Source organism: Ixodes scapularis, unplaced genomic scaffold (genome assembly GCF_016920785.2).
Source record: "Ixodes scapularis isolate PalLabHiFi unplaced genomic scaffold, ASM1692078v2 PGA_scaffold8__174_contigs__length_109621045, whole genome shotgun sequence".
In the NCBI taxonomy this organism is placed as follows: domain Eukaryota; kingdom Metazoa; phylum Arthropoda; class Arachnida; order Ixodida; family Ixodidae; genus Ixodes; species Ixodes scapularis.
The window spans coordinates 30,039,668-30,049,169 of record NW_024609883.1 but is presented as its reverse complement, the minus strand read 5'-3'; the positions used below and the strand labels follow the sequence as shown (position 1 = coordinate 30,049,169).

The following is a 9,502-nucleotide window of genomic DNA, read 5'->3' as shown; positions in this document are numbered from 1 at the left end:
ACTTAAGACCTCAACGTAGTACCACCAGCACCAGAGTTGGAGTCTTGTCTTGTCATGTCATGGTCGGCATTCAAGTCGTTCTGCTGCAAAACGTATGTATACGCCTCACTGTTATTAATTTTACTATACGCCTCACTGTTATTAATCTTACTATATGCCTCACTGTTATTAATTTTACTATATGCCTCACTGTTATTAATTTTACTATATGCCTCACTGTTATTATTATTTTCCCTGCTTTCTCCGCGATGTCGCCTACCCATGGCAGCTGCTATGCTAGGGGTTTGGTGTAGTGACTTCTTTTTAACACGGTTCCTGCTTCCTGGTTAGCACCTTGCAGTAGATTTCAACAGATTTATGTTTTACAGTATTTCGTCAGATGGCAGTCATAAAAAGCTCACGATTCCAGCATTACCACTGATACATGCATGCTATCGTGTAGCCAATTTCTGAAGCTCACGCAAAAGAGATTCCTAAGAAAGAGGATACGGTTGGCAAGACTAAAAAGCTAGCCGGAAAACTCCCGAAATAATAATAATAGAGAAATTTTCGTCTGTTCGGGTACGATTTGCCTGTCAGGTACGACATGCCCGAACGTGCACGACCTTATGGCATCCTACTGCCACGGGGACCACAGTGAAGATGCTTCGGACTGCCAGTGGGCGTTCGAAGGTTCCCCAGTCCCACTCGTCGAGGCAGGGGGTGTAGAGGAACTTTCATCGGAGATGTACCGTCTGGTGCTCCCGAGGATGGACAAATCCTGATGATGATCGAGAGCCGCTCGTGTCCGTACCTCGCCGCGAACATCTGGCGACCCATCAGGGATGCTGACGCTGAGCTTTAACGTCACTCAAATCGGCCATTTTCAAGGCCACCCACAAACGCTGTGTCCGACGGTGTTTTTTGAGCAAGCATTCCGTCTCTTTAACGTTTTTCTTTCTCCTCGCAAGAAGTCATTTTACTGCCCCCCCCCCCCCCCTCCCTTTCCTTTCAAGTGGTGCTGTCTCCGATCTGGCGGTTGCCACTCTCGCCAAAACACCCCCCGCCCCCTTACCCCCCCCCCCCTTTTTTTTTTCTTCTTTTTTTTTTTAATCAGCGACTCATTTATTGGAGAATACTCGCCGACTACACGCAGCATTAAGCTGTAATGGTAATAAACAAGCCCCACCCCTGCCCGTTTCGATCTGGATGAGCATCGTACCGGCGTGCGGTCGTGTATCACTACTGCGTGGTGCACGTTAAAGACCCCAGGCTGGCGGTTGTACCGCACTGGCCAAATTTCTCATCTACAGCTGGGAGACTCGTCGCCCCTATGAGGCAGACCAAGTTCTAGGCTGTATAAACACACACACAACCCAATTTTTTTTTTTTGGTAATAAACAGTTTCGGGGAAGGTCGTTCTATATTGAATCGTAGACAAAAAGCCAATAAAGAGTAACAACATGGTGTTGCAGAGAAAAACTCGAATGGAATGTAGACCAGGGGTCCGTGGTTTTTTTGATACTGTTGGCCTCGTATGAAAATTTCTCGTAACTGTAGTAAAAGGTGGGAAACTCTGTAGAAAAAAAAAAACATCTCAGACTCAGACCTCAAATACTTATTAGCGACAACCCTAGCTCCGACCACCGACATCATCATCACATTTACACATTTCACACAACGTTTGTTGAACGGTTTGAACCATTCAAGATCATCAGTTGAACCCTAAACGGAGTCCACGCGCCCCAACTAAGAACTTCGGTTCTCGAAATAAAACAAACAAAAGACCTGTGTTCTATTTAAACAAAGTCCGAACTTCCCAGACTGAACCCTATCTGTTGATCATAGTAACACCATGCGTTACTATGATCATTTAGTAACCATTGCTAGCGTAACATTCTCGCGGAGTTTCAGCTTTCTACGATGCGTAGTAAATTTTTGCGGGCCGAAATACTCTTATTTGTTTTCTATCGACCACAGTGCTTTGTCAAAGCTAGCGTAGCTTTTACAGGGCTGTAGCTCCTAAACTATCTACTATGACCTTTTGATCTTCATGAGCCTCGCACTGGCGTGCAGTCGTGCATCGCGATGCTCGGCCCCCGGGCCCTGTTGTGGCTAAGTGTCCCATGTACAGCGTGAAACAGTAGCGTCAATACTCCGGGAGACTCAACTCACAATGCCCAAATATCTAATTTTTTTTTTTTTTTTACCTAAGCTGTGCGTGAGAGGCATTTTCGTTCGGGAACAGTGCCGGAAAATCATTTGGATATGCTGTGAAATGCACTGCATCTCTTTGTTCTCGTCGTCGAACTCGATGTAGTAGGTTTATTTATTTATTTATTTATTTAAGTACCCTCAAGGCCCTGGGGCATTACGGAGGGGAGTGGTACAAGACAAAATTGGAACACAAACAATATACAAACACTAAAAAGCCAAGCACTAAAAATGTAAAAAACAATGTGTAAACAAATTAAGAAATGTATACAACAAGGGAAACAAACAAAGAGAAATATTAACATAGGTAAGTAGTCAACGCACTTTTAAACAAGTCAAAGGACGGTATGTTTACTAATTGCGCGGGAAGGCGATTCCACTCTGAAGATTAACGTGCTGTGGACCGCACCTTGCAGTACATTTAATTTGCATGATGTCGATGGACCACTCCAGTTGGCGCATTTGACGTTGATCCCTTTTGAGCAGATTGTACGCATTCTTCTCCGTGCCTTGCATGTTGACCTTTTCCAGCGTGCTGCAACGTGGATTTGTTTGCAATTTATACCAAGTGCTTTCGAACCTACTTTTACGGCTTCGTCTTGAGACCGCCAGGTACTGTGAATATATTTGATTCGCTCGAAGAAAGCCAGTAAGCGAGCCTGTCGCCACATCTTTCTGTTCTAACCGCTAGTGCCGTTTTTTTTTTTTGTTTTTTTTTTTCGGACTTGTTTATGCTTGGGCAGCTTGGGGGCACCTTTCGGTGGCAACAAAGAAAAGCTTTGAATGCCCGTGTGCTCGCAGCACGCTGATGAAAGTTGTGCACGAGCACACTTCACTCCTAAAATGCCACAGAGAGTTTACCCTAAGTAAAACAAAGCAAATCATGTCGTTAGTCGTTTATACACGTTTGCGAGAAAGGCTCCTATGCGCCGCCATTTCGAGCAATGATGGCGCCGCGTAACGTTTCCGCCATGCTGGGGTGTGCCAGGGGCACGTCCACTGGGCACGTCATTGGGGTGTACGATGACAAGATGGCGGCGTCTGGTGTATCGCCGACCACGTGTCGCCGACGTCCCAGCGTTAGCTACACACTTACTGTTTCAGTACACAGGAACAGGTATTTACACAAAATCGCGGCATCAAATATTGTAGGACGGGGCATCTATAACGGTTGTAACTGACTTTATAACGATTATAGCCTCTCTCCCAGTACGTCGTGGATGCCAGAGCTGCCGCGAGCGCAGCCATCGTTGAACTTGATGCTATAGCCATGAGGCTTCTGGCGCATTCTGATGAGCGCTTTGAGACATTATATATTATTCAACATTTTAATTTACTACTGGTTTAGGTATTTCGTTTAATTGTTTTCGCTCTTTCGCGCTCGAAGTATAACTCCTGTATGTTGTATGTTTTTTTTTTCTTAATTTTTTATTCTGCGCTCAGTGGTGTATGCTTCAGCAAGAGACGCTTGGTAACATTGATTGAAAAGGAGCGAACGTCCTGGCTGGAGAGTAGGTCCGCCTCACCTCGGGGCGCGGTTCGAGGTTAAGCCCGGATCCCGCTTGCAAAGGTGCGTACAGAGTCTCCCATAGCATGGAGACATTGTTACCCATTTGAGAATATATTTAGCTACTGCAGTTCAACTGCTATAGCCTCGGGTCTTTAAAGGGAAGCTAAAGAGGTTCTTGGAAAAAAACGAGTTTGAAGTGAATTGTAAGTAAGGTATTTTTATCTCGTCAATCTGAATATCAGGTTTGCTTTCTCCGAAGATGTAACTGAACACGAGAAAACACGAAAACCCCCCGACCTGTCGTTACGTAGCAAAAGGGTATTTCGGCCGCCATTTAAGAGCATGACGCTCGTGTGAGCAGCGCGGGCAATTGCGAACTTTCCAGGTATATCCACCCCACCGATACCAGTCGTGATGTCTTTTTCTGACCTGTTTGAGAATAGCAAGAGTGCGCGTGCCTATAGCTTTGATAGGCGCTGAAGATGCGTGATGGTGGAGATTCTGAAAACTCGCTTTATGACGTAACGCTTGGGGAAGGAGGGGCTTCAGTAGTACTTTGCAAAGGATTTTCTGCAACCTCCGCGCATCAAATTGAAGAAAAAAAAAACTCTGGATATTCGTGATCCTAGAGGCCAAATGACGACGGTTTTACTCAAATACAGAACCGCTTCAACTTCCCTCTAACGTGCATTATGACGTAGCGATACTGCAGGCCGGCGCGATGACCATCCAGTTCGAAACGGGCAGCGGTGGGGATTGAACCAGGACCCCTTCAGTCTCGAATAATGAAAATGTGCGCCTAAAATTATTGGCCTGATTAAATTGTTTATATTGCTAAAAAATTCACCTGCCAAACATTCGATCAGAACACACTTTTTTATCGTGTCCTCAATTCTGCACGTTGTGCCTTGAGTCTCTTCAAATAAAAAAAAAAATGTTTGAAACAATTTGTTTGAGAAATCTTCATAAAACACACAAAATGCAGCCCGTTGACTAATTTACAACAGGAGCCATACTCTTTACTCTACTTGGTGGGAGCTCCAAGAATTCTTCACTTTACTTTGTACTCCAGGAAGCAGTTGTTTTCAACTGTGAGACAAAGGAAAACGTTGCACTTACGGCAACGAATGCGACTTTTCCCCTAGCAGCCCTCGCGTCGGCACCTGTGAGCAAAGGAGGCTCTCACGTGTTCCGGCCAGTGACTCTGTTCATCATAGCGCACGGTGTTGGTAGGCAAAGCTTCTGCATTATGAGGCTTCTTAGACGGTTGGGTGGTCTCGAGGCTAGGACGTCCTCTCTTCTCCTGGGGCGCCTTGCTAGATGAGATGAGGCTTTGTGCAACGTCCATGTGAGAAGCCAACATGTCTTTTGTTGCTTTTTTTCGGGAGTCTTTCTTCGCTTGCATCTCTGATATATTCCAGCCAGCTGATGGACAAGCCAAATGAGATGAAGTGGGAAATGACACGGACAGTCCACTTCCTCGTCCTGGTCCGGATTGTGTACAGGGACATGATAAAGTCCAGTTTGTCCACTCCTCCCATGAACTTGTGCTCCAGTACAACCTCAGGGTATTCTATTTCTACGTGCTCTTTCTTCGCTTCACTCCAGCGCTTTACCGTCCCTTTCTCGCCAACCCCGACACGTGTTGAAGCCATGTTTACTATCCCGTTGTCTTGCCAGCGCACGATCACCACATCTCCGTCTTCAGAGATTTTGCTTTCAATGGTTTCCCTTCCTTCCTTTCGCATTTCTTTCTCGCTTTTGAGTGCGCATCCAAATAGCCGGTTGGATCGGATGGTACCGGTGCTGAGTATCCCCACTGTTTTCAGCTCCTGCAGGAGCCTCACAGAAGTAAAGTAATTGTCGAAGTAGCAAGAGAGGTTTTAGCCTTTTGGTAGACTTTCAGCTAGCCTCATGACGACTGAACCACCCAGTCCAAAATGGGCGTATTTTGGATCCACACCAGTCCCCTTCCCCTGATAGAACTCGAAGTCGTGTGCTACCCCCGTCCGTGCTGCACCGCATTAACACCTTCACCCACCCCCTCGGGAATTAGTTCGTTGCGAACAAACTGTTTGGCTGCGACCCTCCCAGTGAAATCAATCATTTGCTCACCTATACTGTTTTCTTCCACTGGCTTTACTTCAAAGCAGCGAAGGCGAACGGCCTCGAGGATCGGGCGGACTTTGCAGAATTTGTCAAGATTTTTCGGGTCAGTGGCTGTTTGAGTCTGTAATGTGGAGTGCTGATCTGATCTTGAAAAAGCGGTTCACTGCCATGGAGTCCGCCAGCATTGGGATCCTCGTTCTAGCCTGCCAGTACATCCTAATTCTAGGATACTTCAGGGCTCCCATTGCCATTAGGATCCCAAAGAAGGCCTTGACTTCTTGTGGCGTTGTTCCCAGCTCTTTTCTGCTTCTTTGAAGGGACTAGATGTTAGTGAATTCTGCCTGTTGCTCAAACAGACTCTCCGAAAAGTACCTCATGAAGTACTCTGGTGGTTTTAGTGGTGTTGAACCCCTTTCATTTGATAAGTGCAGTCCTGAGCGCCCGGAGTGAAATCTCGCGCAGACCACTGAATGTGACCTTTTGGGAGGGCTGGCGGAGAAATATCGGCCGGCGACGCTGGTATTGATGGTCCTGCCTCTGAGTCGTGAAGGGCTTCCTGAAAGGTGTTAGAGAAATTATATGCCATAAAAAGTACTGCGACGTGATAAACTGTCTGCTTAGTAGCTACTTACCTCAGCTGCAGGCTCCAGATCTCGGAACTCGTCGTCGGACAGGCCGCCATCGGAGATGTTGCCGTCGGCGATCCTTTCAAATAACTCTTGTGCTGATTGTTCTTCAACTTTCCGTCGTTCTCGAGCATGTGCACGAAGACCTGTTTGTTAAAATAAAACCCAGTAGATTGTAAAAGCGTGCTATACTGAAATTCGCATCCGCGCCAACAAATCTCAGTTGTAAGGATTGGCGCACAACGTCCACGAGCGAGGACGCCAAAACACGCTGAATGATAGCTTTGAATTACATTCACATAAAATCCTGTAACCTACTTCAAAGTCATCCACACAACTTTCTAAACGTGTCGGAAGCTTAAATTTATCACTCAGACTGACTGTCCATGTTTTCCCTCCAAACTTTCAATGGTTCGCTTTCCCACTCATAGATGACGCCAGCCGTTCTGTTCCCCGTTCCGCGCGTCACCAGACGTGCACGCCGCGTCTCAATCGCGTCAAACAATGCTCCTTCGAGATAAAAAATCTAGAAAGTTGTGTTCACGTTTGTGGTCAGCGTGCCTGAAGGGGTTAAGTTTAGCATCGCGAGCTTTACCTGGAGAATACAGACTCGTTGCTCTGGGGCAGGGGTCGCGAGTGCGTCCTCAAGACGCGAGCATGTTATGCTGGTTGTACTATCTACGCGGAGCTGTAACGTTCGATTGTGTACAAGCCATGTTTGAATACAAGCATATCTGAGCAGCTGTAGATGCGCGATAACAAAACGGTCTAAGAAAAAAAAAAGGAAAACAAATGCAGCTTGCGGCCACAGCGTCCAATTAAACGTTGCTATACCTTTAATATTTGTATTGCTTTCTTTCATAGCTTCCGCGAGCACGTGTGTTTCACTCAACGAGGTAGGGGCTTCACCAGGGCTTAAAGTCTGGGGGGTCTCAGGGGGTCTCGGACCCCCCACTGATTTGAACGGATCGTCTGAGACCCTCCTCCACCGACCCAGCATTAGTCAAATCAAAATCCTATCTTGCAATAATATAGCTTGTTTTCAGGAATGTGACATTTCGGGATTAGAAATATGAGGGTTGCAGGTACAGCGTGGGCAAAGTCAGCAGTGGGGTTTATTTTATGTGCATGTTATACATCTCGTAAGAGCCCCAAACCCCCCCCCCCCCCCCCTTTACAGCCTCTTGTAGGGACCCCCCCAACTTATGGGAGACTTTAAGCACTGGGCTTCACCGTACGTGATAGCGAAGGCGAAGCTTGCAAAAGCACGCGCGCACACTGCATGAGCGCGTGTGCTTGACTGACGCATTGAAGGCTTGGAGCTCGCTCTTGTAGCCTCTGCTACGCTGGCATGTATAATGAAACGGACTACGAAAAACCTGTAGTGGGGAAGCGTTATGACGAACGTTCGAAACGCGAGCCAAAAATATTCTATTTCCTTGCCTGGAGCGCTGCTCAAAACTTGAGCGCTACGGGCCTATATCAACCCTATATACTCCGTTTAGCTTTAAGTGCAAGTGAGGCCGAAGCTACAAGCGCGAGCATGTGACCCTGAACAGAGCTTACACTGCATGACCGCGAGTGTTTAACAAAGACGCTGAAAGCCCGGAGCTCGCTCACGTAGCTTCCGCCACGCTCACACTTATAGATAAAGAGCATAGGTTGCTGCTTCTCCACCAAGAACACATCAAGTAGAAGAAAACAAAGAAGTAGTACTAGTCACGAGAAATGGAGCACGCGCCCTCTCCCAGTTGCACGACCTTCTCATCCACCGCGCCTCCAATACTCGAACAGTGGTGCCAACGGTCCCAGCGTCAAAATGGCGAATTCCGCGAAGTTCCTATTTCTTCCTGCTGTGAACACGAGCGGACCCGATGCGAAGGCCAGCGTGGCCCCTCCGACCTTGGAACCCGCAGGAGGCATCTGCCCCGCCTGGCTCAACACCAACCACATCCTTTTTCAAATCGCCAACCTCTTCTTACTGCTGTCCTATGTTACTCCCGGAGGACCGTACACCTTACTCTATCTGCGGGTCGTCATCGGTCTGGGCTCCTTCTTCTACGCGCTCTGGGGCTACGTCATCCTGTGCGCTTTCGACACACTCCTGTGGAACGCCCTCTTTGCGCTCATCAACCTCGTCCACATCATCGTGCTCGTCCGCGGCTTACAGCCCGTCTCGTTCTCCGCCGAGCTGGAGACGGTCTTCGAAGACCTCTTCCGACCGCTGGGGGTGACGCGTCATCAGTTCCGGGGCATCGCCGACAGCGTCAGAGGAACTCGAGATCTCAGCAAACGGGATCAGTTAGTCGTCGAAAAGGTCTCCCGCAACGATAACCTTTCCCTCGTGGTCAGCGGCGACCTTTTGGTGTCAAGGAAGCGGCGTCCCGTCGAGATGGTCGGTAAGTACGAGTTCCTCGAGTCTTCCGACTGGTTCGACGTCCCCGAGAGCGACCTGTACCAGGTGACCGCAACCGCGCTGGGAGCCTGCAGGGTCGTGGTGTGGAAGAGGGAGACGCTGAAGGTGGCCGTCGGCGATGACCCTTTTCTGAAGTCAGTCTTCAATAACCTTGTGGGCAAGGATCTGGCGCGCAAGTTCTATGCGGCGAAGAAGTCAAGACAATTCGGCGTCGTTTTGGACGAACTGCTTTCCCCCGTGTCATCATCATCATCATCATCATAATTCATTATTCCTTGAAGGCTCAGGGGGCATTAAGCAAGGGAGTAAACACTTCAAAAAACAAACAAACAACTATTTATCAACAAAGCCACGCTGCAATCTAGTTATAGGTTAGAAAAAATGAGCTAATGGCTGCAGAAAATTTCTTAGTGTCAGATAAGGGGACAATTACGTCAGGCAGCGAGTTCCAGTCGTCAATGGCCAATGGTAAAGTAGACATTTGGTGAGTGACGGTTGACAATGAAATCAAACGGAGTTAGTTTACAAGAATGGTCGAGACGAGAGAAATTGAGGTAAGGAGGCGATAGCAAACTTTGTCTTAGATGACTGTTGTAATAAAAGATCCGATGAAAAAGAGAAAGACGAGACACCCCGCGGCGGTGAGAA

General features: G+C 47.7%; 1 protein-coding gene and 1 pseudogene across 1 annotated transcript; one reads left to right on the top strand and one right to left on the bottom strand.

Moving 5' to 3' along the window:
- Nucleotides 1-4,754: 4,754 nt before the first annotated feature.
- On the bottom strand, nucleotides 4,755-6,153 carry LOC121833449 (annotated as a pseudogene).
- Nucleotides 6,154-8,257: 2,104 nt separating this feature from the next.
- Nucleotides 8,258-9,118, top strand: LOC120842235 (blood vessel epicardial substance-A-like). The gene has a single exon (XM_040213263.2). It carries the CDS (start codon nucleotides 8,258-8,260, stop codon nucleotides 9,116-9,118), a length of 861 nt encoding a protein of 286 aa, XP_040069197.2.
- Nucleotides 9,119-9,502: the final 384 nt, after the last annotated feature.

Coding starts and splice junctions, on each gene's coding strand:
- LOC120842235 (XM_040213263.2), top strand. CDS start 8,258: ATGGCGAATTCCGCGAAGTTCCTATTTCTTCCTGCTGTGAACACGAGC.